A 26,718-nucleotide genomic window follows, 5' to 3' on the forward strand; every position below is an offset into this window, starting at 1 on the left:
CTCGGCTCAGTGAGAATAGCCCTGGCTGGTGTGTGAGGTGGGCAAGCAGGGTCCGTGAGGGTCTGTTGGGATCTACTACGGGTTCCTGATGCCCGACGTGTGCTCTTCTGCCGTTGAGCGGGATCCCAGTGTTAGGAGATACGCATTCGCGTGGCTTTGGGGCAGGCAAAACACCCAGCGTTGGCCACACAACTTCTGTGGTGTGGCTGTGGCTGGGGAGTGACTCTAGTGAAGGGGTCAAGGCTGGGCGGTGTGGTTAGACCACTGGGTGCAAATCCTTGCTGTCTGACAAGCTGCGTGACTTTAAATAAGTTGAACCTTGATGGGCCTCTGTTTTCCTCCTCTGTAAAATGGGGTAATGACATGCCCACTCTGCGGGGTTATTTTGGGTAGTAAATGAGTTAATATGCTGACGGCAGTGTTGGCCTCAATAAATAATAGTTGTTACTGTCATTAAACCCACATTTGACAGGGAACTCATTATCCAATAATAATGCTAACATTTATTGAGCCCTTCTATTGTGTCAGGTGCTATTCTTAGCATATCACATGTATAAAATTCATTTAACCATGGCCACAGGCCCGTGAGAAAGGTACTGTTGTGTCAGCCCATTTTCTATGATGCAACCGAGGCCCAGAGAGGTTAAGCGACGCCTCTGAGGCCACACAGCCTTTGAGAGGCAGAGATGGCAGTCTGGGTCACCCCGCCTGTCAGAAAACCAGATAGTCTTCCCTCCCTGCCCCCTTCTCCCAAGCCTGTTATTTGTCACCTGCCTTCCTGAGTCAGCCTCAGACGTGGTGCCAGAGGACACGTGCCTCTCTCTGCCCTCCCAACGCTGTGCTCCAAACACCGTGGCCTCTGCTTCCTCGCTCCTTCTGACCCTGTCCTTTCTCTCTCGAATGTGGCAAATGCTCAAGAAGCAGCAGCTGCAATTAGGAAAATATGAGCCACATCTGGACCCTGATGCCAAAGTGCCTCGATTTGAATGCTAGCTCTGGGTGCTGTTGGGCACACTACTTTGCCTCTCTGGGCCTCAGTTTTCTCATCTGGAAAATGGGGAGAGTGATATAGCCTTATAGGGGATTAAATGATGTAAAGTGCTTAGAACAGTACCTCCCACATAGTAAATAATATATGAGCATTTTTTTAAAGTCAGCTTTTTAGTGTGAAATAATCTTAGGTTTACAGAAATGTTGCAAAGAGAGTGTATCCGGTTGGTTCCCTTGTACCCCTCCCCGCCCCCCCCCCCGTTGTTGACATCTTCTGTCACCACGGTGATTTGTCAAAACTAAGAAACTAATATTGGCATATTGCTATTAACTAAATTTGACACATTCTTGAGGATTCAGCAGTGTTTCCTGGTGACCTTTCCCTGTTCTGGGATTCCATCCAGGAGACCCCATTTCGTGCAGAAACCCTGTCACGGTTTTTCGGGCTTCTTTGTTTGGGTTGACCATGACAGTTGCAGAGTACTGGGCAGGTGTTTTAGGGCAAGTCCTTGACTTGGGTGTATACAGATCAGACGGGTTTGGGGGGAAGAAGAGCACAAGGCGAGCGACCCCCTCGTCGCTTCGTATCCTGGGCGGGGTGGGGAACACGTCAGCCACATGACACCACCCGTGATGTTGACCTTCCTCACTTGGTTAAGCTATGGGTGCCACGCTCCCCCGTCGTCAGGTGACCACTTCCCTTCCCAGGCCCTGTGTGGAAGCAAGTCGCTAAGTTGAGGTCACCTTCTGGGGGCAGGAGGGTGGCAGGCAGCTCCTGGTCTCCTGGAGAGGAGAATGTAGACTCTTTGGAAGTCTTCTGTGGGGAAGACTTCTCTCTTCCCCACGTGTTTGTTTATTCAGTCATTTCTACTGGTATGGGCTTGTGTGTATTGGGGTTGTAACCCAATACCACATTATTTATTTTCTTACTCAAATTCTTCCAGCTTTGGCCAGTAGCAGCTCCTGTGTTGGCTCCTGTGTCTTTTTGACACGTCCCCATCACTCTTTTTTTTTTTTTTTTTTTTAGTACTTCCTTACTTTCTAGCACCTCAAGATGCCCCAAGCCCTAGAATCAGCCATTTCTCTGGGGAGCCCTGGTTCCTTTTATTGGGCAATGGCATCTAGAAGCCAGGACCTAGGCATATATAAGCATCATCGTCATCACTGCTCCATCTGGCTCACTAGCTTCTGCCCTCGGGAGCCCTTCCTGACCTCTGCCATACAGCACCACTGTTCATCTTCCTGCCGGGGACGCTCTGTGTCTCCGTCCTTTCTGGGGGTTTGCTGGTCACCGTCTACATGCCTTGCACCTGTCCCAAGAAGGTTTTTTTGGCGGGAGGGGGGAATGCCTGGCTCTGGAGCAAGAGTGGGCCAGCACTGGGAGAAGCCTCTCCAGGTAAAGGGCGTTAGCCACAAGCAAATAGTTGGCGCCTACGGTGAGGCCGAGAGCACGACCCTGGGCAGAAGGGGATCCGACCGCGCCCTGGGTTGCAGATGTCGGAGACCGTTTCTTGGGAACACTGTGTCCCCACACCCTGGGGCGGGGTCTCTCCCTCCAGAACAGCGCCCGGCTTTAGCCAGTTTGCCCTGCTGTGTTCCTCCTGTGGCCACAGCCCTGATCCTACACCGACGCAGGCTCCGTGATGCCCGCCCAAAGCCATTTCTACCCCCCGGGCCTTTGCCTATGCTGTGCCCCCTGTGTGATGTGCCCTTTCTCCTCTCTAGCCCCTACCTCTTAGTCATCCTTAAAAGTCTCAGCTCAGGCCTCGCCTCCTCCAAGAACCCTTCCATGATCCTCATCCCTACACACACCCCAGCGAGAATTAGGTGTCACTCCTCTATGCTTATCTCTGCTGATACCCTTATCACATGTTATAATTTACCCAACAAATATTTACTAAGTGTCTGTCTACCGTGGGCCAGCCTCTGAGCAGTAGGAGCGGCCTGCTTTTGTTGAGTATTTCCAGATGCTCGGCATCCAGCCCTCGCCTTAGTCCTCTTGGGTGGGTGCTATTATAACCCTGGCGTTACAGGTGAGGAAGGTGAGGCACAGGGAAAGCTCACCAGCTACTCAGTGACAGAGCCAAAATTTGAATTCAGGCAGGCTGGCTCCCAGGCCTGGGGTGTTAGCCTCTGAATGCTTTCTCCCTCAAGACAGACAGCTGCCCTCCCTGGGCTTACCTTCTAATGCAGGAGACAGCTGATAAGCAAGCAGTTAAATAAAGATCATTTCAGATTTTGACGCGTGCTAGCAGGGAATAAGCAGTAGAAATGATCAAGCACCCGGGCAGGGAAGTGACTTTGCACAGGGAGTGCAGGGGGAGCCTCAGAGATGGAGAGAAGTGGACAGGGCCAGAGGCACATTCTGGAAGGACAGCGTCGACAGGACGCTGCTGAGTTCCCCCACCACTCCGCATCCCCAGCCACATGGTGACCTTCCAGGGCTGGACTCTTGTTCACCTCAGGTGTCCTCAGCCCAGTACCTGCCTCAGTAAACACTTGTTGGATGAAGAAATGTGGTTTCTTCCTGATTTCCCTTTCACGGTCGAGAACACCGAAGCTCAGAGGTTGAGAAAGCAGCTCAAATCTGTCTGCCAGGGTCAGCTCCCAGCTTGGATTTCCCAGCCTGCCCCGGACCCACTTCGTTCTGCCAGCACAGAGGGTGAGGCCAGAGGTGGAGGAAATGGCTTCCTAATCTGAACACAGGGGCAAATATCAGCTGACCTCATGGGGTTATTTTGAGGATCGAATGGGAGAAGGTACACAGAAATGTGCAGCACGGGGCTGGCCCCTGCAAGGTTTGCATCGTCTGTGTTTCAAAATACAGGGCTTAGAAGACAATGCTCCATTTCTGTTGCTGTTTCTGCGCTCAGCCCCCTTCCTTCCTATTTTTAATAAAGTGAGAAAAACATGGGCACATGGGTGGTTCAGTTGGTTGAGCATCCAACTCTTGATTCTGGCTCAGGTCATGATCCCAGGGTCATGGGATCTAGTCCCATGTTGGGTTCCACGCTCAGTGTGCAGCCTGCTTGGGATTCTCTTCCTCTCTCCCTCTGCCCCTTTCCCCTGAGCTTGCTCTCTCGCTCTCTCTCTCTCTCTCTCTCTCTCAAATTAAAAAAAAGGGCGGGGGCACCTGGGTGGCTCAGTTAAGCATCTAACTTCAGCTCAGGTCATGATCTTGCAGTTTGTGAGTTTGGGCCCCGCATCGGGCTCTGTGCTGACAGCTCAGAACCTGGAGTCTGCTTCGGATTCTGTGTCTCCCTCTCTCTCTGCCCCTTCCCCACTCGTTCTCTCCCTCTCTCTCTTTCAAAATAAACATTAAAAACAAGAAAAAAGAATTAGATAAAATAAGACAAACAAAATAAAAAACACACAAAGACATTTTTAAAGTGATTCCTTATGGGGACCTGAGGATATACCTACAGACAGAATAGAGTATGATGACCTCACAAGGAAGCCAGAGCCCATGGCCACAACTCACTTCCCTTCCCATCCATTTTGCAGCAAAGCCTAGACTCCAGGGTCTTTCAGCTGTAAATAGTTCAGAACATATCTGCAGAAGAAAAAGACTTAAAAAAAAAATCAAACCATAATACCATTATCACACCTGAAAAAATTAACAATAATTCCTCAACACCATCTACTGCCCAATCATCTTCATGCTCATGTCATTTATACCTTTTTGCCTGTTTGCTTGTGTGAATCAGGATATAACTAAAGGCAGCATGTTGTGATTGTGACCCAAGTCTGTAAAATTTCTATTAATCTAGAGCCTGTGTCCCTTCTCCTCTCTCGCAGTGCGTTTGTTGAAGAAACTGGGTTGTTTATCCTGTTTCATTCCCCAAGGTCTGGATTTTGCAGGTTGACTTGCTGTGGTGACTTTGAACCTGTTCCTCTGTCTCCAGTATTTCTCATAAATGGTGGTTAGAGACAGATGCATGGTCCTGTTTGGGGCTGATTTTTAGTTATTTATTTTTAACTTTATTTATTTTTGGAGAAACAGAGGTGGGGGGGTGCAGAGAGAGCGGGAGAGAGAGAATCCCAAGCAGGCTCTGCACTGTCGGCACAGAGCCCCAGTGTGGGACCCAAACGCACGAACTGTGAGATCATGACCTGAGCCAAAACCAAGTGTCAGACGCTTAACTGACTGAGCCACCCAGGTGCCCCTGATTTTTACTTTTTATTCACAAGGCCACCTCCTCGGCAGCCTGTGCTCTTCCCTCAGGAGACACGCAGCATTGGCCCACCAGGGTGCACTGCCCAAAGCCATTCATTCATCAGGGTTGTGAAATGATCTTCTCATTGTATCACTGCCTCTTCAAACCAGAACTGTTTTAACAGCTATATTACAAGAAGAAAAAAAAAAAAAAAAAAAAAAAAAACCTGGAGGGAGCCATAGATTAGAAGAAACTTGAAAGACATCAACCAGTCACTTTAACCTCATTTGCATCCCAATTTAAACAAATAAATTGTAAAAATTGACATTGAAGAGACAAGTGAACTTTGAACTGAATATTTAATCTTAAGGGATTTTTGTTGGTTATGTTTAACATGGTAATAGCCGTATTTTCAAGAGAGTTCTCACTTTCCAAGCTACATCTGGAAATGTTTACAAATAATATCATGATGTCTGAGATTTGCTTGAAAATAATATGGAAGGGAGGTGGGGCGGGGCGGGTAGAGATGAAGCATTAGTGGCCATGTAGTGATGATTCTGGAAGCTGGCGGTGGGTTTTGTCTCAACCTTTTTGTGTGTGTTTGAAATGTTCCATATCCAAAAAAGTCTTTTTATAACTGAATTCTTTTTTTTTTAATCTTATTTTTTATTTTTTAAAATTTACATCCAAATTAGTTAGCATATAGTGCAACAATGATTTCAGGAGTAGATTCCTTGGTGCCCCTGACCCATTTAGCCCATCCCCCCCTCCCACAACCCCTCCAGCAACACTGTTTGTTCTCTATGTTTAAGGGTCTCTTCTGTTTTGTCCCCCTCCCTGTTTTTATATTACTTTTGTTTCCCTTCCCTTACGTTCATCTGTTTTGTCTCTTAAAGTCCTCATATGAGTGAAGTCATATGATTTGTCTTCCTCTGACTAATTTCACTTACCATAATACCCTCCAGTTCCATCCACATAGTTGCAAATGGCAAGATTTCATTCTTTTTGATTGCTTAGTATACTCCATTGTATATATATACCACGTCTTCTTTATCCACTCATCCATCGATGGACATTTGGGCTCTTTCCATACTTTGGCTATTGTTGATAGTGCTGCTATAAACATGGGGATGCATGTGTCCCTTCGAAACAGCACACCTGTATCCCTTGGATAAATGCCTAGTAGCACAATTGCTGGGTCATAGGGTAGTTCTGTTTTTAATTTTTTGAGGAACCTGCATACTGTTTTCCAGAGTGGCTGCACCAGTTTGCATTGCTACCAACACTGCAAAAGAGACCCTCTTTCTCCACATCCTCGCCAACATCCGTTGTTGCCTGAGTTGTTACTGTTAGCCATTCTGACAGGTGTGAGGTGGTATCTCATTGTGGTTTTGATTTGTATCTCCCTGATGGTGAGTGATTCTAACTGAATTCTTTTGAAACTGCATTATACCGTTGCTACTGCCGCGAGCATCTTTATGGAAACATTTGTTGTTATTGTTAACTTATTTCCTTAGGAAACCTTTCCAGGACATCAGAGAGGACCCTGTATAGGGTTCCACATGCCTCATTATAAAGCCTTCTCTTTCCCCGGCCTCTGTTTGGCCCTCTCCCGACTCACCCCCTCTCTGACCCACCATCTCAGCCACCTTTCTCTCTATGTGAGTTCCTTGCTTGCCCAGCCCACCTGTCGGATCCTCCCAGCTCTGCTCCGCCAGGCCCCAGACCACAGACACTCAGGGAGGCACCTGCTGGGTGGGCCCTGATCTCTAGCTGATGGTGTTTCTTTCAGGAACTTCACATCCATCTTCCACCCTGATTATGGCAACTGTTATATCTTCAACTGGGGCATGATGGAGAAGGCGCTCCCTTCAGCCAACCCCGGAGCTGAGTTTGGTGAGTCTTGGTTCATCCTGGGGCCAGAGCCATGGGGCTTTAAATCCCCACCACGTGGGGCTAAAAGACCAAAGGACCATCAGCTGTCGAGGGTCAGGGCCTGGATTAGACAGGAGGCAGCACAGGGAAGGACAACCTGTTTGGTGGGTGGGGAGCCATTCCCTTGTCCACACAAAATGAACAAACCTTTTTAAAAATTTGAAAGAGAAAGGAAGAGTTTCATTCGAGCCCACGTTAGGACAGCTGCCTGGGATACACGGTCTTGACAAGGAAGGGAGTGCACCGGGAAAGGAAGTTTGGTGCAGGGTTATATATGTTTTTTACATCAACAGTTACAAACCATCATGATGAAGAACGTTCCAGAAAGTTACAGACTTTATCTTATGTTTTTAGTATCTGCAAGACTGTATGACTTTAATCTTATGGGAACCAGGGAGGGTTTTTTTTTTCTTTATATCTGGAATGCTCCTTTTTGGTTATTTGTTTTAACAAAGTAGATGTACAATGTGTGCTGGGGCCAGAAATAGAGCCTGAGGTTTTGGTGGAGTCATTTTGACCCTGGTAAATATTAAAGTACAGCCTCCCTGGGAGCTTGAAAGCAGGGCAAGGTATGTTAAAAGTTGAAAATTTCCTTTATCACCTTCAACTCCCGTAAACACCTGGGGTGGAGACTGGGGTTCCCATTTTGCTGATCAGCAAGGTGAGGATTCAGAAGCAGTACAGCACAGGCAGGGGTCAGGAACTCAGGCTCCCGTGTGCGAGTGAAAACGCCCTACCGCTGACCCCAGGTAATCCTGAGATCCAGACTGAACTTCTGGAAGCCTTGGTCTCCCCAGAGACAGTATATGGTAGCATCATAGAGCATATTGTGCATAGCTCGTGGAATCACTGTGACATAATGCAGCCACCTGCTCAGTACTGCACCAGGCAAATGAGAAATGCTCAGTACATGCCAGATATTCTTGGAAGGTTTAAATTAACTTGTCCAAGAGCACACAGTTAACATGTTGTAGAGCCCATACTCTTACTTAGCCTTGTTGCTAAACCAAGTTCTTGAACAAGACAGAGAGAGGGTGAAGGATTAATGGAAGAAGGGGAAGTGATCGATGACAGAGGCCACTGCATTGGTCCGTCTCTGGGGAAAGACTCATGGTGGCCTCAGGATGGCTTCGGCATTCCGGCTGTGAGCCAGGCACAGGTGGGAGCGATCCTTCCTCCCATGAGCTTCTGACCTCCCCAGACTCCAAGAGGCAGGCTGTCATTCTAACTATCAGGGCTGTTGGTCAAAAGGGGTACAGGGGGCTACTGACCTCCCTTCGACCAGCCATTATGTCCCTGAAATCTCTGTGCATCACAGAGGTACCAGTCAACTCACTTCACGGCAGACGATTGAGACTAAGGAGCTCAGCTGCCTGTGTTAGAACCCCAACAATTCCCCTTTCTCGCTGGGTGACCCTGGACAAGTGTCTTCACCTCTCTGTGCCTTGGTTTCCTCACCTACAAAATGGGGATAAGAATAGCAGCTTTGCTTTTGTGAACGCCAGTGAGATCATGTATAATAAGGTACTTGGGCCCAGCACTCGGCACATAGCAAGTGCTCGATAAATACTAGCCTGTTGTCCTACCCACCCAGCATAGTCTTATGGTGCATAACATTGGGGGCTGGTCTCTGTGCACAAGAAGGGAACCATCGAATGGGGAAGGAAGACCGACAATAAAAGAATCATGTAAGGGAGGCACATACTTGGGAGGAAAGTTCCAGAGCTAGAAGAGCAAATAGTAAAGACCCTGAGACCTTGTCTTGGTAGTCAGGGAAGGCTTCTGGAGGAAGTGACTCAGGCTGAGATCCGAAGGAAGAGCAGGAGGATCTTGGAGGGTTAAGGTAGGGACATAATTCCAGAGTAAAGGGAACAGTGTTCTTGAAGCATTTGTAATGGCCCAGCAGCAGGCAGGAGCATGGAGGCCAAGTGAGACTTAATGAAGGGAATGAGGACTCATGTGATTTGAGGTGGGCCAGTGCTGCGCTGTACCCCTGGATCTACCTGCCACGTGGAAAAGAGATCATAGGGGTAGAGGGGAGACATGGTGGCTTGGGCTAGGATGGGGGCCTTGGAGAAGGCAAGGAGTCTCATTTTTGCAAGGCGGAGCCAGTTTCCTGGATGGGCCCTGGAGGTCCCCTGGGCTCTGGGGCTGGGGGCTTGGATAAGTGGCTGATGGGTCTCCCTTCAGCCTTGGGGAGCGAGTTCAGGCAGCCCTCGGCCCCACCTTCCCACAGGCCTGAAGCTGATCCTGGACATAGGCCAGGACGACTATGTGCCCTTCCTCACGTCCACGGCCGGCGCCCGGCTGATGCTCCATGAGCAGAGGTCATACCCCTTCATCAAAGACGAGGGCATCTACGCCATGTCCGGGACGGAGACATCCATCGGGGTGCTGGTGGTACGGCCGCAGCCGAGGGGAACCGAAGGTGGAACCCTACCTGCCCAGGGCTGAGCTGGCCCTCCCTCGTGGCCCATTCCTGCCTTATCTTCTGGCTGGAACCTCCCTCCCTCCCGCCACCAGGATGGCCATGCTGTGGGGGAAGACGGGCATCATCTGGCACCTACTGCGGCCTATGGCTTCCCATCCCCTTTTGGCATCCCCACAGACCCCCATGGGAGGGAGGTACAAAGGGGGCCTCCTAGGGGTGACCGGGGCCTCCAGGAGCAAACTTTATGGACACAGGACAAGCTGGAGCGCAAGGGAGAGCCCTACAGCCAGTGCACCATGAATGGCTCTGACGTCCCCGTGCGAAACCTTTACAGCGACTACAACACCACCTACTCCATCCAGGTAAGAAGCCCTCACGGGCCTCGGTACCTAGAGCCGGTCCACATCTACCAAGCCCAGGGCCTCGGGGCTCTGGGGGAGCTGGGCCCGGCAAGGCCAGCTCTGCTGGATTTTTGTAGGTGACCGCTGGGTAGTTTGGCGGGTTTGGTGGCCCTTGGGGCTGTGGAGCCGGTCCATTCCCTGGGTGCTCTCCGGGGCCCAGGGCTGGCCACTGCTCATCTCCCCTCGGCAGGTATGCCCTTTGGGGGTGCCCAGAACACGGGGATCTCACTCTGGGGTCTCTAAGAAGAACCCTTGTGTGGGAGAGATGCTGTGCTAAGGGCTCGCATGTATTGCCTCATCATTTGATCCTTTCAACACGGGGCAAGAATAGCACTTATAATATATATAACATTTATTTGTTCTAAGTATTAATATACGAAGAGTAGCAGGCTTATCGCGTGCTAGGCAGGCACTGTTCCAAGTGCTTTACACACACTAATTCATTTAATCCTCACAACAATGCTGAGATGGAGGTAAAATGATTAGGAATGAGGAAGCTGGGATTTACAGGCCCCAGTGCAAACGCCTCATCAGTTTACCCTCTTTGTATCCGGCCTCAATTCCCCTCGCTGCAGCTGGGGCTTCTCTTTCGCCCTGACCTCCAGGGTCAGCCCGGGAGGCCTGTCCTAAGACCCAGCCCCAGTGGATCTGGGAAAGTCCGAACCTCTGCACGAGTGACAGAAGTGACCGCTCAATGACACCTCTCCCCCAGCCCAGGCTGCCTTTGCAGATAAGGAAACTGAGGCATAACGGGGGGGCAGCGTAGTGCCTGCCTCTGTGCCTAAGAGTCCTGAGCATGGCGTGCACTTCCCTTTTGTCTAGGTTACTGGAAATCTAGTGCCCCCTGTGCCCACCCTCCGGCCCACCCTGCCTGGCTGACCTGTCCACCCCACACTCTGACCTGGCCAGTTTGGCCACCTTCTATCTGGAAGGGCTTCGGTCTGCAGTGAGGAACTTGGGGGAACCTTCTGAGCTTCTGAAGGGATAGACAGACGGGCAGCACAGGGAGATGGGAAGCATAGAGACGGAGGCCATGGAGGTATCCATCAGGCCCAGTCTTAGAGACCTCATTCTAGAAAAACCTCACCTCTTGCTTTGTCTGGTGCAGCAGCCTCACTGGCCAGAGACCTTGGCAAAGACCCAGGCCCTGGTCAGGCGCTCTGCCTGCATCGCCCCATTCCCCACCCCCAGCCTCTGTCACGGGGTCCAGAGAGGATTCCTAATCTCAGGTGAGACAGTGAGGTCTGGAAGAATGGGAGACCCTTGCCCATAGTCAGAGCCCCTCATGTGACCCCTCTAGCCCCTCACCCCCTGTGCTTCTCCTGGCTGTGCTTGCAGGGAGGCCACAGCCCTGTCAGGAAGAACACGATAGGACAGGATGTGTGCTAGGTTGGGAAGGAACAGGCCGGAGAGCAGCAGGAGCACACAACAGAGGGGGCAGTTTCCGTGGCTGGTGGGGCAGAGCCGAGGAGAGCAGGGGAGAGCCCGAGAGAGCGAGGGTTGGCGCCAGGGGTCCTCCACACACGGACAAGTGGAGACACATGAGTAACAGCCACTTCCGTTCCCCGCCCAGCACTGGGCCCTCCTCACCTTAGCCCACAGTTGTGACTGTCACCCTGCTTCACCCCTGAGTGACTGCAGGACACATAGCTGCCTCCACATGTGGGGGAACCAGGTCACGGTGACCTGAAACCCCAGCAGTATTTGGAATAAGCCACCCTTCCCCGTGCCGTGTGTGGGGCACCAGCTTTGATAGGCGGCGGGGCCGTCCTCAGACAGCTGGGTCTGGCGTGAGCCCCTCTGCAGGTACCGAGGACCAGGGACAGGGAAGGACAGCCACGCCCAGACTGCGGGGTCAGCAGGTGTAGCTCTTCAGCCGGAAGGACCCCTCCCCTGGCTCCCGGGCCCCCCGGGGCCGGGTGGGGACATCACAGCCACATCCATGTCCCCCCTCTCTCACCACTGCAGGCCTGTATCCGCTCCTGCTTCCAAGACCACATGATCCGGAACTGCAGCTGTGGGCACTACCTGTACCCCCTGCCCCGTGGGCAGAGATACTGCAACAACCGGGAGTTCCCCGACTGGGGTGAGTGGGGGGGCCCCCACCCGCCAGGGCTCTGATCACATAGCTGGGGTGTGGTCTTCACAGTCCGCAGCCCCCCTCCCCACCCACCCCTGGGCCCCACTCCGTCCTGGTGCATATGTGTACCACGTGGACACCCACACATGCATGAGCCCTGTGGGCAGCTGCTAGCGAGCACACGTGTGTGTTTACATTTTCACATGCATGCGGGAGAGGGCTCCGGGGCACTCGTGCCTGGGTTGCTTCCCTGTTTGCATCTGTGCACGCTGGTTTGCATGCCCACACGTGTGTGTGCGCTCCCTCATGCACCCACAAGGCCACGTGTACCAGCCTCAGCATGTGTGTCCGTGTCTGTGTGGGCTTGCCGGGCATCTCTGTGGGGTGTTGGGTGGGAGGGGAGGCCGAGGTGGCCTCCAAGGGTTTCAGGGGCCCTGGTGGCCTGGAGTCCAAACATGATGGATGTTGTCAGCGGCAGAGCGAGTCCCACCACCTCTAAAACCAACAACGTATGTAGACAAGAGGGGAAAACTATCCCTTCCAACCACCCATCCCTTCATGCATGACCCCGTGAGCACCGCCCAGCCCGGAATGGGCATGGCAAGCAGAGGAAAGCCGCTCTGCTCCTGCTGAGCCGAGTCTGGGATGTCTGGGGGAGGCTCCCCACCCCGGGGCCAGGCTGGGGCAAAACTGGCTGGACACGAGGGGCAGGGTGGGAAGGGGTGACCCTCCACAGAGACGACTTCCCCCTGTCTAGAGACAGGCCTGGGGTGGCCATGGCCAGGAGGGTAGGGGGCAGCCCCAGGCTCAGAGGAGGGGAGGAAAACGTCTAGAAACCCCCACTCTAAGTCTCCTACCTCCCACCCACCCTGCTCAGCCTATTGTTACTCACACATGCGCATGAGCGTGGCCCAGAGGGAGACCTGCATCAACATGTGCAAGGAGTCCTGCAAGTGAGTGTGGGTGCTGGGGGTGGGGGGGAATGCAGGGTGGGGGCACAGTGCTGGCAGGGACATCAACAGGGCTGCCTTCTCTCTTCCAGTGACACCCAGTACAAGATGACCATCTCCATGGCTGACTGGCCTTCAGAGGCTTCCGAGGTGAGATGGTGGAGTGGTCAAACTTCTGGCCGCCCACCTTTGGGCTAGGGACAGGTCTGGGCATAGGCCTGCGGGCTGTTTGTCCCTCTGCTAATGTTTCCCCAAAGCGCTGTGCTGGGGACACGGCAGTGAACGAGACAGGAATGGTCCTTTGCTCTTATGGAGCTTACATTCTGGTGGGAGAGAGAGAATGTACAGAAGTTAGATCATTTCACAGTGTGGTAAGGGTGGGAAACAGGATGACTGGAGAGTAACCAGGGGAAACCGCTTTAGACAGAGCGGTCAGGGAAGATCTCCCTGCAAAAGTAACATTTGAGTTAACGCAGGAGGATGGGCTGAGCCAGCCTGGGCAGGGCTGGGGAGGAGGATTCTGGAAGAACAACAGCAAATTCGAGGGCCAGAGGTGGGAAAGAGCTGGTGCAGGATGGCGGGGCCTCTGGGGGAAGACTGGAGACTAGAGTGCCTTCTCCCCATAGCAGCAGCCACAGTGCGCACTATTACCTTCCTCCTCCCAGCACCAACACATGGTCCCGGGGGCTTCGGGAAGCTACAGGGCTGTGGTCTGCCTCCCCCCATCTCCCCAAATCACAGGGCCCATGTTTGGGAGGGAATGCTGCAGGTGCCATTTTTTTCAGTTGCCTTCTTGGATTCCAGGATTGGATTTTCCATGTCTTGTCTCAGGAGCGGGACCAAAGCACTAATATCACCTTGAGCAGGTGAGCTTAGAGTCTTAGGGGCTGGGGAATGCAGAAAATGGAAGGAACCAGAACCTCAGGGGAGGGGTTTGGATGTATGGCAGATATTCAGACACCTTCTCACACTGGTCAGATCCAGGAGAAAGCCTGAAGAAGGAGGCACTGGAAATGAGAGAGAGGCCAGCCAATGGGACTCAGAGTCTGCCACTTCCCAAAGGCGAGCCTATTTCTCCATATGTCACCTGTTCATTTGCCCTTTCACCCATCTATCCATCCACCCATTCCTCCATTATTCATCCATCCTTCCATTCTTCTACCCATGCACCTGTCCATCTACCCATTCACCCATCCATCCCATCCATCCATCCTTCCAGATTTCCACTTATCCATCTATCCACCCCCCATCTATCCATTACCCGTTCAACAACCCATCCATCCATCTGTCCATCCATCCATCTACTTATCTGTCCATCCACCCATTCAACCATCCACCCATTCACTCATCATCCATCCATCCACTCATATGTCCATCTGTCCATCCATCCACCCATCCTTCATCCCTCTCATCTTCCTCCCATCCATCTATCCACTCACCCATGTACCTATTCATCCCATTATCCCCTCATCCATCCACCCACTTATCCTCAATCCATTCTTCCATCTTTCCATCTATCAAATACAAATGCAAATTGAGCACAGGAAAGACACAGGTCATCCTCTCAGGGAGTTCCAGTCTAGAGGACAGAAATATGCCAGCAGGGCTTCTGGTGATGAGAGTCTATACAAGACCCTTCCTTTGGGAGCACAGCAGGGAAGGAGCTCTCTGCCTGGGAGATAAGGGAGGTCTGTAGAGGGAGGTGACACTTGCGCTAACTCTCCAAGAAGGAGCAGGAGCTGTTAAGTAAGAGACAAAGATGTCTAGGCAGAAGCCTGGAGGTACAAGAGAGCATAGCTTTTCTGAGCAGTATCAGGTGTAAAGGGGAAGCCCACTCGAGCAACTTTCTGTGCCCTGGGTCCCCTGAGGAAGGAGCAAGGCTTAGGACTCTATGGAGAGGCTGTGTATGGGCCGGGTGCCCCGGGGGTGGGGGAGGGGAGCTCAGAGCCAGTCTGGGGGCCCACAGGAGTGATGCTGGGCAGAGATGCTCTTTGTGGCCCAAGGCCCAGAGGGGCCAGGAAGGGCAGCACTTTGGGCTTCTGCTTGGACCTCACCACTCATGGCAGTGGACATGTGAGAAGCTCAAGCCAGAGGACTGGGGCCTCCCGGCTGCCTTTCCTGTGAGTGTGCATGTGCGTGTGTCAGTGTGTCTTGGGGAGGGGGCACCAGCCCTTCTTGCTGCTCCTACAGGAAGGGAATCGTCAAGCTCAACATCTACTTCCAAGAATTCAACTATCGCACCATTGAGGAGTCAGCAGCCAATAACGTGAGTCTGGGGGCTCCTGACACCCCAGCCCTGCCGCCCCTGCACCCTGTGGGTGGGGAGGGTCCCGAGACCAACAGGGGAATTAGGAGCGTCCCTAAAGGAGTCACAAGAAGTTTCCCCGGGGCTGAGATGGTCACCCCGTCCTCCTTCCCGGCCGAGGGCCCACCTCACAGGAACCTGGGAGGCGGGGCAGGGCTCAAGGCAGGAATTTGTGGCCTGACCCCCAGCCCTGCCAGCCCCTCAGCCCCCTGCTCTCCACAGATCGTCTGGCTGCTCTCCAACCTGGGCGGCCAGTTTGGCTTCTGGATGGGGGGCTCAGTGCTGTGCCTCATCGAGTTTGGAGAGATCCTCATCGACTTTGTGTGGATCACCATCATCAAGCTGGTGGCCTTCGCCAAGAGCCTGCGGCAAAGGCGGGCCCAGGCTTGCTATGCCGGCCCGCCGCCCACTGTGGCTGAGCTGGTGGAGGCTCACACCAACTTCAGCTTCGAGCCTGACGTGGCCGGGCCGGGCCCCGACCCTGGGACCTATCCTGATGAGCAGACCCTGCCCATCCCGGGCACCCCACCCCCCAACTATGACTCCCTCCGTCTGCAACCACTGGATATCATCGAGTCGGACAGTGAGGGCGATGCTGTCTAGACCCAGGGAGCCCAGAAGTCAGATCCAAGAAGCTGAGATCACTGCCCAAGACTTCACTTTGTGGTGCTCTCCCCAGTGGAAGACGATGGGTTTCCGGGGCCAGAGTCTGTGTCCCTTTACAGAGAGACCAGCAGCTCCTGGCCTGTCCCAAGCCGAGGGCTGTGTGGGGTCACGGTGCTGGTACAGATATGGGAAATGTGTACTCATTTGGTTCCTGCCCGTACCTCCAACCTGGCCTGATCCTTGGCTGGGACATGCCCAGCCAGGCTCCAGAGACCCTAGAGCACCCTCCCCTGCAGGCACACTGGTTTCCTCCCAATGCCAGTCACTGCTCCAGAGACACACAGGCAGACATGCCCTGCCGTCTCTCCCCAGACCCAGCAGTCTTCCGTCCTGGCCTTGGCTGAGCCCTGCAAATGGGCTGAGGGCAGCAGTTGTGCAAAGCAGGAAGAGCATCAGGTCCAGGGGCAGGGATGGGGGGCCTGCTGCCAGGTGGCACATATTTTGTTCTAGAAAATAAAAGTAGAAGACACAGACCTGAGCTTTGTTCTTTGTCAGGCTGGACAGTCGGAATGCCCTGATGCACCCTGATGCATCCATACTGGCTTGGAAGCAAGGGCCTGGCCAAGGGAAGGCCCTCAAGCAGGTGATTTTTAATTTTATTTAATTTACATCCAAATTAGTTAGCTATAGTGCAACAGTGATTTCAGGAGTAGATTCCTTAATGCCCCTTACCCGTTTAGCCCATCCCCCCTCCCACAACCCCTCCAGCAACCCTCTGTTCTCCATATTTAAGAGTCTCATGTTTTGTCCCCCTCTCTGTTTTTATATTATTTTTGCTTCCCTTCCCTTGTGCTCATCTGTTCTGTGTCTTAAAGTCCTTATATGAGTGAAGTCATACGATATTTTACTTTCTCTAATTTCGCTTAGCATAATACCTTCCAGTTCCATCCATGTAGTTGCAAATGGCAAGATTTCATTCTTTTTGATTGCCGAGTCATACTCCATTATATATATACACACACACCACATCTTCTTTATCCATTCATCCATGGATGGACATTTGGGCTCTTTCCATACTTTGGCTATTGTTGATAGTGCTGCTGTAAACACAGGGGTGAATGTGCCCCTCTGAAACAGCACACCTGTATCCCGTGGATAAATGCCTAGTAGTGCAATTGCTGGGTCGTAGGGTAGTTCTATTTTTAATTTTTTGAGGAATCTCCATACTGTTTTCCAGAGTGGCTGCACCAGCTTGGATTCCCACCAACAATGCAAAAGAGATCCTCTTTCTCCACACCCTTGCCAACATCTGTTGTTGCCTGAGTTGTTAACGTTAGCCATTCTGACAGCTGTGAGGTGGTATCTCATTGTGGTTTTGATTTGTATTTGCCTGATGAGTGATGTTGAGCATTTTCTCATGTGTCGGTTGGCCATCTGGATGTCGTCTTTGGAGAAGTGTCTATTCATGTCTTTTGCCCATTTTTTCACCGGATTGTTTTTTTGGGTGTGAGTTTGATAAGTTCTTTACAGATTTTGGATACTAACCCTTTATCTGATATGTTGTTTGCGAATATCTTCTCCCATTCTGTTGGTTGTCTTTTAGTTTTGCTGATTTGTTTCCTTCACTGTCCAGAAGCTTTTTATTTTGATGAGGTCCCAATAGCTCATTTTTGCTTTTGTTTCCCTTGCCTCCAGAGACGTGTTGAGTAAGAAGTTGCTGTGGCCAAGGTCAAACAGGTTTTTGCCTGCTTTCTCCTCGAATTTGATGGCTTCCTGTCTTACATTTAGGTCTTTCATCCATTTTGAGTTTATTTTTGTGTATGGTTTAATAATGTAGTCCAAGTTCATTCTTATGCATGTCGCCGCCCAGTTTTCCCAGCCCCACTTGCTGAAAAGATGGTCTTTATTCCATTGGATATTCTTTCCTGCTTTGTCAAAGATTAGTTGGCCATCTGATTGTGGGTCCATTTCTGGTTTCTCTATTCTGTTCCATTGATCTGAGTGTCTGTTCTTGTGCCAGTAGCATACTGTCTTGATGATTACAGCTTTGTAGTACAGCTTGAAGTCCGGATTGTGATGCCTCCTGCTTTGGTTTTCTTTTTCAAGATCGCTTTGGCTACTTGGGGTCTTTTCTGGCTCCATACAAATTGTAGGATTATTTGTTCTAGCTCTGTGAAGAATGCTGGTGTTATTTTGATAGGGATTGCATTGAATATGTAGATTGCTTTGGGTAGTATTGACATGTTAACAATATTTGTTCTTCCTATCCAGGAGCATGGAATCTTTTTCCATTTTTTTGTGTCTTCTTCAATTTCTTTCATAAGCTTTCTACAGTTTTCAGTGTATAGATTTGTCACCTCTTTGGTTAGATTTCTTCCTAGGTATTTTATGGCTTTTGGTGCAACTGTAAATGGGATCAATTCCTTGATTTCTCTTTCTGTTGCTTCATTGTTGGTGTATAGGAATGCAACCGATTTCTGTGTGTTGATTTTATATTCTGCAACTCTGCTGAATTCATGAATCAATTCTAGCAGTTTTTTGGTGGAATCTTTTGAGTTTTCCATATAGAGTATCATGTCATCTGCAAAGAGTGAAAGTTTGACCTCCTCCTGGCTGACTTGGAAGCCTTTTATTTCTTTGTGTTGTCTGATTGCAGAGGTAAGACTTCCAATACTACGTTGAATAACAGTGGCGAGAGTGAACATCCCTGTCTTGTTCCTGACATTAGGGGGAAAGCTCTCAGTTTTCCCCATTGAGGATGATATTAGCATTGGGTCGTTCATATATGGCTTTTATGATCTCAAGGTATGATCCTTCTATCCCTACTTTCTTGAAGGTGTTTATCAAGAAAGGATGCTGTATTTTGTCAAATGCTTTCTCTGCATCTATTGAGAGGATCATATGGTTCTTGTCCTTTCTTTTATTGATGTGATGAGTCACATTGTTTTGTGGATATTGAACTAGCCCTGCATCCCAGGTATAAATCCCACTTGGTCGTGGTGAATGATTTTTTTAATGTATTGTTGGATCCAGTTAGCTAATATCTTGTTGAGGATTTTTGCATCCATGTTCATCAGGGAAATCCAAGCAGGTGATTTTTAAAGTTCTTTTTGGGTTGTCCTTGATGCAGTGGACTTATGACTTTTCCAATGCCATCTACTATACTTCTTTGGATAGCAGGGACAGAGATGGAGAGAGTAAGACTCAAGCTGGCTTAAATGAATCTCAAGCAGCTCAAATGATGTTTCAGTCTCTCTGCTTTCCCAGGCAGGCTCTCCTTACATTACAGCAAGAAAGCCCATCTGCAACCCCAAACTCCCCAGCTCCCCAGCTCAGTCAACAGGAGAAAATACCTTTTTTCCAGTTGTTTCAGCACGTTCCCAGGTGGACTCTCATTGGTCACTGGTTGGGTAATGTGCTTATCTCTGTACCAATCAGTGTGACCAGCTGCATAGGCTGCTTGGATTGGTCAGCCTCTGCCCATACCTGAGGCCAGGTGGCCCCCAGCAGAATCACATGGTTCTAAGGTGGTGGTGGGGGGGGGGGGGGGGGGAAGGAGGGTCATGGCTCCAAGGATTGCCAGATAAAATACAGGCCGCCAAGTTATATATGAATTTCAGATAAACAACAAATTAATTTTTTTAAGTTTAGTTATTTTGAGAGAGAGAGGAGAGAGAGAGAGAGTAGGAGAGGAGTAGAGAGAATCCCAAGCAGGCTCTGCACTGTCAGCACAGTGCCCCATGAGGGGCTTGAACTCATGAACTGAGAAATCACGACCTGAGCCAAGATCAAGAGTGTGACGCTCAACCAACTGAGCCACCCAGGCTCCTCAACAACAAATTAATTTTTTAATATAAGTAAATCCATATAATATTTGGGAGATATTATACTAATCATTTATTTTTCTGAAATTCAAGTTTAACTAAGTGTCTTGTATTTTTAATTGCTACATATGGGAACCATGATGGCTCTCCCCAGAGCGATCAGGGAGCTGTTGCCAAAGAAGAAAGGGGTCTGTCAGGTGCTGATGGCTGACCACCTGCCAGCCCCAGTCGTGAAGGAGCCTGGGCATCTGAGGGCTCAGTCCTGCCCGTCTAGAACACCTGGGTCCTTGGCTGGGACGGCAAACAAGCTGGCCTCCCATTAAGTGCCCACAGTGCACCTGTGGGGGAAGGAGGTGCCAAAGACTTGGTGCCACTGTGGCCAAAGGCAGCACTGTCAGGGATTGTGTGTGGAGGGCCCAGGGGAAGCCAGGTTTCCCAGCTCAGGGCCAGGCGAGTCTGCAGGCTGGAGTCACAGTTCTTGGTGGTTACCACATTTACTCCTAGGACTACTGCTTTTATTATGAGGGATAGTTGTCACCACTGTTATTATTTGTTGTTGGCATCAAATAATGGCTACATTGTATCAAACACCCCATGCCAGGCGCCAGGCCAAGTGTTTTGTAAGTCTTATTTCATTTAATTCTCATAACCATGGAGAACTATTGCCATTCCATGTTACAGGTAGTAAGTTGAGACTCAGGGAGGTGAAGTCAGATGCCTGAGATCACTCTTCTAGTATGTGACAGGTAAAACTCCAGCCTCATCCTCTTGCTGCCAGCGGTCATAAGAATGCCGGTCCCTTACAGGAGCCCAGGGCTTTCGTCTTTACTGTCTCATCTGATGCTGTGGGGGTGATTTATTTCTTCAGCTCGTGGCTTTATTTTCCTCTGTATTGATGTCCCACTCAAATAGGTTCTCTCCATGTGCTGCTCTTACCCCAACAGGTTCCAGACTCCATTCTGTCCGCTGAGCAACTTCAGTGGGAGAAAAGCTCCCCTTTCTTGTACAGTGTCCCAGCAAAAGCCCCGAGAATGAAGGCCATTGGGTCGGCCTGGGCCACATACTCATCCTGAACTCAGAGGTTCTGCCCGGGATGTTTTGCAGCAGGAGTGGGAAGGGTGCTCCCTGCCCCCAGAGCTCTGTGTGGACGTGTGACAGCAAGGCCAGGCTGATGGGGGGCAGCGCCACCCCTGCTCGTAGGGCAGCCTTGAGGGCCAGGGTGAAGACGGATGACACCCCATCTCTGAAGCAGGCTCTGAGGCAGACAGACAGGTTCCCCTCATCCCTCCGGACATGGAGGAGAGGAGCTCTGTCCTGTTCCCACCCTGGGGCCATCAGAGACTTTCAGGGCTGAAAAATTAGGCTGGCAGGACCCAAAGTGCCCAGAAAATAGCATTCTGTAATTCCCATCTTTACCCCAAAAGGGATGGTAGGTTACAGACAACGGAGACTATGAAATTAACATTCACTGTGCACTTGCTATGTGCTTCACCCGCTGCTGTATCTCAGTGGCTCTTCAAATAACCCTGAGTTAGGGACCACCATGGCTCCCGTTTTTCACATTAGGAAAGGAGGCTCAGAGACTTGATGTGACTTCCCCAAGGTCACATGGCTGGGAGGTGGCAAAGCCAGGAATCAAGCAGCTCTTACAGACACTGGCACAGAGGTCACCCCAAAGAGATTTCCACTTTCCACAGCACATTTCACCTTCCAGGCTTCCGGCTCTCGCTTCTTCGAGGCAGGAGCCAGGCTCGATCCCTGCCAGGGACAGTCTGTGATCCACCACATGAGAAACCAAAATATTTTTCTTGGTGCAGACTCACAGTTCTTTCAGGGCCAGCAAAACTGGTTCCGAGGATGTGAGGACAGAGCGCATGGGAACCCCTGGATGACAGAGCCAGCGCGACACCTGCCCCGGCAGCCTGGAGGGGCTGGTTCACGAGGGGCCGTGGGCGCGGCGCTGCCGCTCCCGAGAGCCAGCACGAGCTGGCGGACCCAGCTGGGGCCAGGCGGTGCTGCCTGCCTCCCGCTCCGTGGTCATGACTGCGGGAGCCACGGTGCCAGGGACTCCAGACAAGCCCCTTACACCTCTCTCACCTCGGTTCCCTCGGGTGTAAGACAGGGATGATACATGCTACCTCGGAGGCTGTGGAGGGGCATAAGGGAGAGAGAAGTAACGCGTGTCCAGAAGCGGGAACACGCTTCACATCGATTCCAATAATGGACGCCGAGAGACACTGCCCCCCTTCTCCCTTGCTCACAGAAACCCAGCTTCCTCAGGGCAACAAATCCTGCTTGGTCTAAGCCAGGCTTTCCCTGCTGGAGGGGAGTCTGTCCTCCCTCAGGCAACGTCTGGAGACCTTTCTGGCTGTCACAGCTGGGGAGTGCCACCAGCATCTGGTGCACAGCAGTCAGGACAGCCCAAGACGACAATAGTGCCCAGGCTGAGAAACCCTGGCTGGAGCCAGCCCTGACCCCACGTTCCCAGCCTCCCTTGCAGCCGGGGGGATGCCTGGTGACCAAGAAACAGCCTGTGAGGCCAAGGAGAAAGCTGCGGGGGCCACCGGGGAGGCCTCTGCCTCCACGGTGGAAGGGACCAAGCCCTCTCTGCCTTCATCACCCACCAAAATGCAGATGTGATACCTGCAGCTGCAGGAGTCAGCCCACCGGGAGGAGGCACACGAGGAAAAGGTCAAGATCACCAGGAGGCTAGTCCTGGTCCTGACTCCATCCAGCCACTGAGTCAGTGCCCACAGCCACCACCGTGTGACTTCTTGTTATTGAGAAAAATAAACACCTATTTGCTAAAGTCACTCAAATTACACTATTCTGTTACTTGTGGCCAATTACAGTCTTAACAGATACAGAAGCTACTGGCAAAAACCCTGACAGAATCCACATGATCCGTGAGTTTCAAAACAAGACAAAGCAAAAGCCCAAGTCCTCACCACAGCCTACAGGCCAGTCTGTGGTCTGGCCCCCACCGCCCCTCTGACCTGACTTCCTATTTCCATGCCACTGACCTTGGATGTGCCCCCGGGGCCTGGCCCACACGGGTCCCTCACTGCCATACACCTGTCTGACCTGCTGGTGTGGGGGCTGCCCCTCCCCCAGATGCACTCTGTTTCCCTGGTGCCACGGTCTGCCATCACCTTCTCGGTGCCTCTTCCCCTCCTTCCCGGCCGGGTCCCAGTGCTTGGAGCACGGCACACAGGGGGCACCCAAATATTCATGGAGGAAAGAAAACAGCTTTCTTTTCACAATATTTATCAATTCCATTTTCAAGATCGGATCTTTTAGAAAATCATCTGAAAACCCTGCTCTAATAAATAATATACCTCTAATTACAACCCCTTTTTTTTTATTATACAAATGAACCGCATCTTTTTAAGACAAACCCTGTCCAACGCTGGGCAGATTTTTTGAGCAACTCCATTCTGCAGAGTTTCTGTGACCCTAGGACCCCAGACCTGTGCCTCTTCTTAATGGGGTGCCCAGGGGTGGGGGTCAGTACTCCACACCCCGCATGGCAGCCACCGTGGCGGCAAGGCGACGGGGCAGGCCTTTGCTGACCTGCCTGTAGTCCTCGGGTTTGCTCTTCAAGAGTGTCCCAATGTTCTGCAGGGGGCGAGATGGCTGCAGGCCCAGGGCGTCCATCACGTTGATCAGGTAATCTGTGGGGACGGGGAGCAGACAGACACAGCTAAGCAGACTGAGCGCCAAGCGAGACAGAGCCCTAGAGGCCTTCCTGAGTGAGAAACAGAGAGGTCCACCCCAAGACCTCCAAGATGCTGGGTGTCCACTCTGCCCCCATCAGCCAGGCCTTTACTCTGAGGGTTTTCCCAAGAGGATTAAACCTACTGTGAGCGCGGCCCAAATTCAGGAATTCTAACTGAAGAAAGGACTGGCCAACCCCACAGCGTCCCCACCACCCAACCACACGCTCAGCTCCAGCTGGACCAGCTGACCTCACCCAAAGCTCTATAGTGGGACTCCTCTGACTTCCTGGCCACACTCCCCAGTGGACCCCACCTACCACATGGAGAACCCAAGGAGTCAGGGGACACAAGGGCTTCTGTGAGCAGAATCCCCACCACGAAGTCAAGGTCGGTGCCTAAGTGCACTGCAGTTCCCGTGCTAACCCCCTGGGGCACCAGTTGAGGATACATTCCTGAGCCCACCCAGACCACAGCAGTGAGAATCTCCAGGAGATGGTTCAACGACTCTGTCCTCCTAAAAAGCAGTCCCATGACTCTAACCAACACTGGCAGAGCGGGGAAGGAGAAAACTGGTTTCCAAGTTCGGGCTGAGCTCAGCGAAGTCCTTTCTCACTGAGTCTCTGCTTCTTTCCGTCGATGCCATGTAGTCAGAAAGGACAAAATGGGACAAAGCATGTGTCACCATGGAAGCATGTGTCGCGGCTGGTAACCGAGTGCTGCCCCGACTTCCTCCTTCCTGGGCAGGCACAACCCGGACCTGAGGAAAGCTGCCTACGGCGTTCTCTGGTTCCTCCGCAGACCCCTGGCATGCCCTGCAGACGCCTGCCGACTTTCCGTCAATGGCGGGGCTCATGTCTTCTCACTGACGGGACCGCAGCTCCAGGCGCGGCCTGCATCTTCCCTGGTGTCTTCTGGAGGCTTCCTGCCCTGCCCTGCCCTGTCCTGCCCTGGCTGGCTGGCTGGCTCATGTCCAGCCCAGGATGGGCTGCTTCCCAGGAAGGGCGCCAGCGATTGGCCAGGTACCTGTCGCCGCACAAGTTTATCCGTAACTGAGCTCCACTCTACTGGGAGCTAGGAGCTGCATCAGAGTGGCAGCCCACGGTCTCCCATGACACTTCTGTTTGACCAGCAGAGTGAGTCTGGGTTTTGTTTGGATGCTTAATTTATCTTTAAGGTGGCCACAGCCCTCCCCTGTGGTGCTACCCGTGGTGCCACCGCCTGGCAGCTTCACACACCAGCCCTGCCTTCCTGGCTCCTCACCACACTCCTCACTGTGTGAGCTCAGTAAACCCAGGGATGGCCGAAAGCTCCACGCCCTGCAGCTGGCACGCAACAGATGCTCCGTCACTGCTGAATGGGGAACAGGATTCAGGGGGACACGAACAGAGAGAGAGAAATAATAGGGGCAATGCCCACATCTCACTAGTTCCGGCATGTTCCGTCCTCAGTGCTTCTGTCTGTACTAACAGGGACCACCTATAAGCCCCTGAGTCTCCTCATCCGTCTTCCCTGAACACTGTGCCCAGTGACGTGGAGAAGGGCTGGCTGTTCCTCTGTAACCGCTGAGAGTTGACGGTGGAATGAAACCAGGACACCTGGATTCCGGGCCTGGCTCTGTCACTAGTGGCTCTGGGACCTGGAGGAAGGCGCCTCACTTCTATCTCTTCTGCGGCTTGGCCCTGTGGTCCATCCAGGTCAAAGCTCTTCTAGGTCCCCAGGGAGCTGATGATCTTCAAGGCTCTTACCACCCTCTCCCCACCACCCCGAGAGCTGCCTCAGGTGAAGAGCAGACAGGTCAATGGAATGATACCAAGAGAGTGGGGAGGCTCCCCTCCACCTGCCTGCAGCACCCCAGTCTCAGAGCACCACATCCTGTAGGGATGGGTGCCGGTGGGAGCAGGTGGACACGTGCCCCTCTAACCCAGGGGGCAGGCAGGTATCACGGCCTCGAGGTAGGTGGCCTCGTTATTCAGCACGATGGAGGGGGAGACCTCCGTCACATGCCAACCTTACAGGGGAGCTCTGAACGTGAACATGGCACCGGATGTGGGTATGAGGGCTCGGCTCAGTGCCTGGCATGCCTGGTGCGTGGTGACAACATTGGTTTGGGTGATTATACAAATGCAGCAGCAGAAGACAAGGCAGCACAACACACGTCTGTATCACTTACTTCGAGTCGCCTCACTGAAGCTCCCCTTAACAGCGCTCCGCCTCGGCAGCCCATCAGGATCCCCCAGGACCTTTTTCCAAATACTGACATCCAGCCTTCAACCCAGACTTACAAGGCCAGAATCCCTGGGGGCCAGGTCTAGAGAATCTGAATTTGTAACACGCTCCACAGCCAAGCTCAGAGGTGAAGTCAAGGGGAGAGCTGGAGTCGACAGATGCCTCGGGCCCCAGCTGTCCCTCCCATCACCCATCCTGGGGGTGGGGGGGAACTCACCGATGTCGGTGACCAGCTGCTTGGTGGAGTGCGGGGTCAGCTCAGGGATCTGCAGGATCACGTCACAGTAGGTCTGCATGGTGGCTCTGGCAATGGAACCCAGCCAGTTATCAGCTATGTTGTCCAGCTCAGGCAGCTCATCCCCTAGGAGGGAGAAAAGGTCACCAGAAGGTCCTACTCAGGACAATCCCATCACCAACAGCTTTTACCTTCCGAGTGACCAGGCCCACAGCACGTGTTGTATGCACAAACATGCCAGGGAGCTATGGTCTCAGTGGGGAATGCAGGGAACCGAAAACCATCACAACTTAGGTCAACTGGTATCGACTTGAGTGAGAAGAGGATTCAGAAGAAGAAACAGTCAGGGGAGGGAGAGTGATCTCTGTGTTCCCAAAGGCAGGGGACTGGGCATAGCCATGAGGGCCTGGAGGGAGGGCAGCCCCACACCAGCTGAGAAGGCGGGAGAGTGGTCACAGCCAATAGGGAACAGGCGGCACGTCAGGACTGAGACCTGGGCCAAGGCCACCAACCACTGATGAGCTGGGTGCCGCCCAACCTCTCAGAGATGCTCGTCGTCTGCTGTAAAATGGAGGGGACAACAGTCTTGCTGTTCCGGGGCTGCTACGGGAATCACCAGAGGCCTTGGCATGGGTCGAGTGTGTGTGCCACACACTTGGTGCTATGCACACAGTGACTCTTGGTGTCACACCACTTATGGGGAGGGAGAAGGGGTATGGAGGGGGGTGCAGCAGGGGGCAGTGCTGGGGGACCAGAGCTAGGTCACAGAGGGCTCCCTGAGAACCACGTGGACCCCATGTCGAAGGAAACAGGCAATGGCTGCGGGATCCCAGCAAGATTGCGATGTGACAAGCCCACG

General features: G+C 52.3%; 2 protein-coding genes across 3 annotated transcripts in view; one reads left to right on the forward strand and one right to left on the reverse strand.

Moving 5' to 3' along the window:
* SCNN1B (sodium channel epithelial 1 subunit beta) overlaps positions 1-16,388 on the forward strand; it is a 61,111-nt gene extending 44,723 nt beyond the window's left edge. The window contains exons 5-13 of the mRNA XM_027043032.2: positions 6,940-7,043; positions 9,319-9,482; positions 9,768-9,875; positions 11,883-12,000; positions 12,872-12,947; positions 13,037-13,094; positions 13,749-13,810; positions 15,135-15,210; positions 15,472-16,388. Coding sequence (XP_026898833.1) covers positions 6,940-7,043; positions 9,319-9,482; positions 9,768-9,875; positions 11,883-12,000; positions 12,872-12,947; positions 13,037-13,094; positions 13,749-13,810; positions 15,135-15,210; positions 15,472-15,852 — 1,147 coding nt within the window. The 3' untranslated portion in view covers positions 15,853-16,388. The remainder of the gene's footprint in view (positions 1-6,939; positions 7,044-9,318; positions 9,483-9,767; positions 9,876-11,882; positions 12,001-12,871; positions 12,948-13,036; positions 13,095-13,748; positions 13,811-15,134; positions 15,211-15,471) is intronic.
* Positions 16,389-22,911: 6,523 nt separating this feature from the next.
* COG7 (component of oligomeric golgi complex 7) overlaps positions 22,912-26,718 on the reverse strand; it is an 82,123-nt gene continuing 78,316 nt past the window's right edge. For both annotated transcript variants that reach the window (XM_053213096.1, XM_027043031.2), the window contains 2 exons: positions 25,842-25,985; positions 22,912-23,353 (listed from right to left, as the gene is read on the reverse strand). In XM_053213096.1, coding sequence (XP_053069071.1) covers positions 23,187-23,353; positions 25,842-25,985 — 311 coding nt within the window. In that variant the 3' untranslated portion in view covers positions 22,912-23,186. The remainder of the gene's footprint in view (positions 23,354-25,841; positions 25,986-26,718) is intronic.

Source organism: Acinonyx jubatus, chromosome E3 (genome assembly GCF_027475565.1).
Source record: "Acinonyx jubatus isolate Ajub_Pintada_27869175 chromosome E3, VMU_Ajub_asm_v1.0, whole genome shotgun sequence".
Taxonomy (NCBI): domain Eukaryota; kingdom Metazoa; phylum Chordata; class Mammalia; order Carnivora; family Felidae; genus Acinonyx; species Acinonyx jubatus.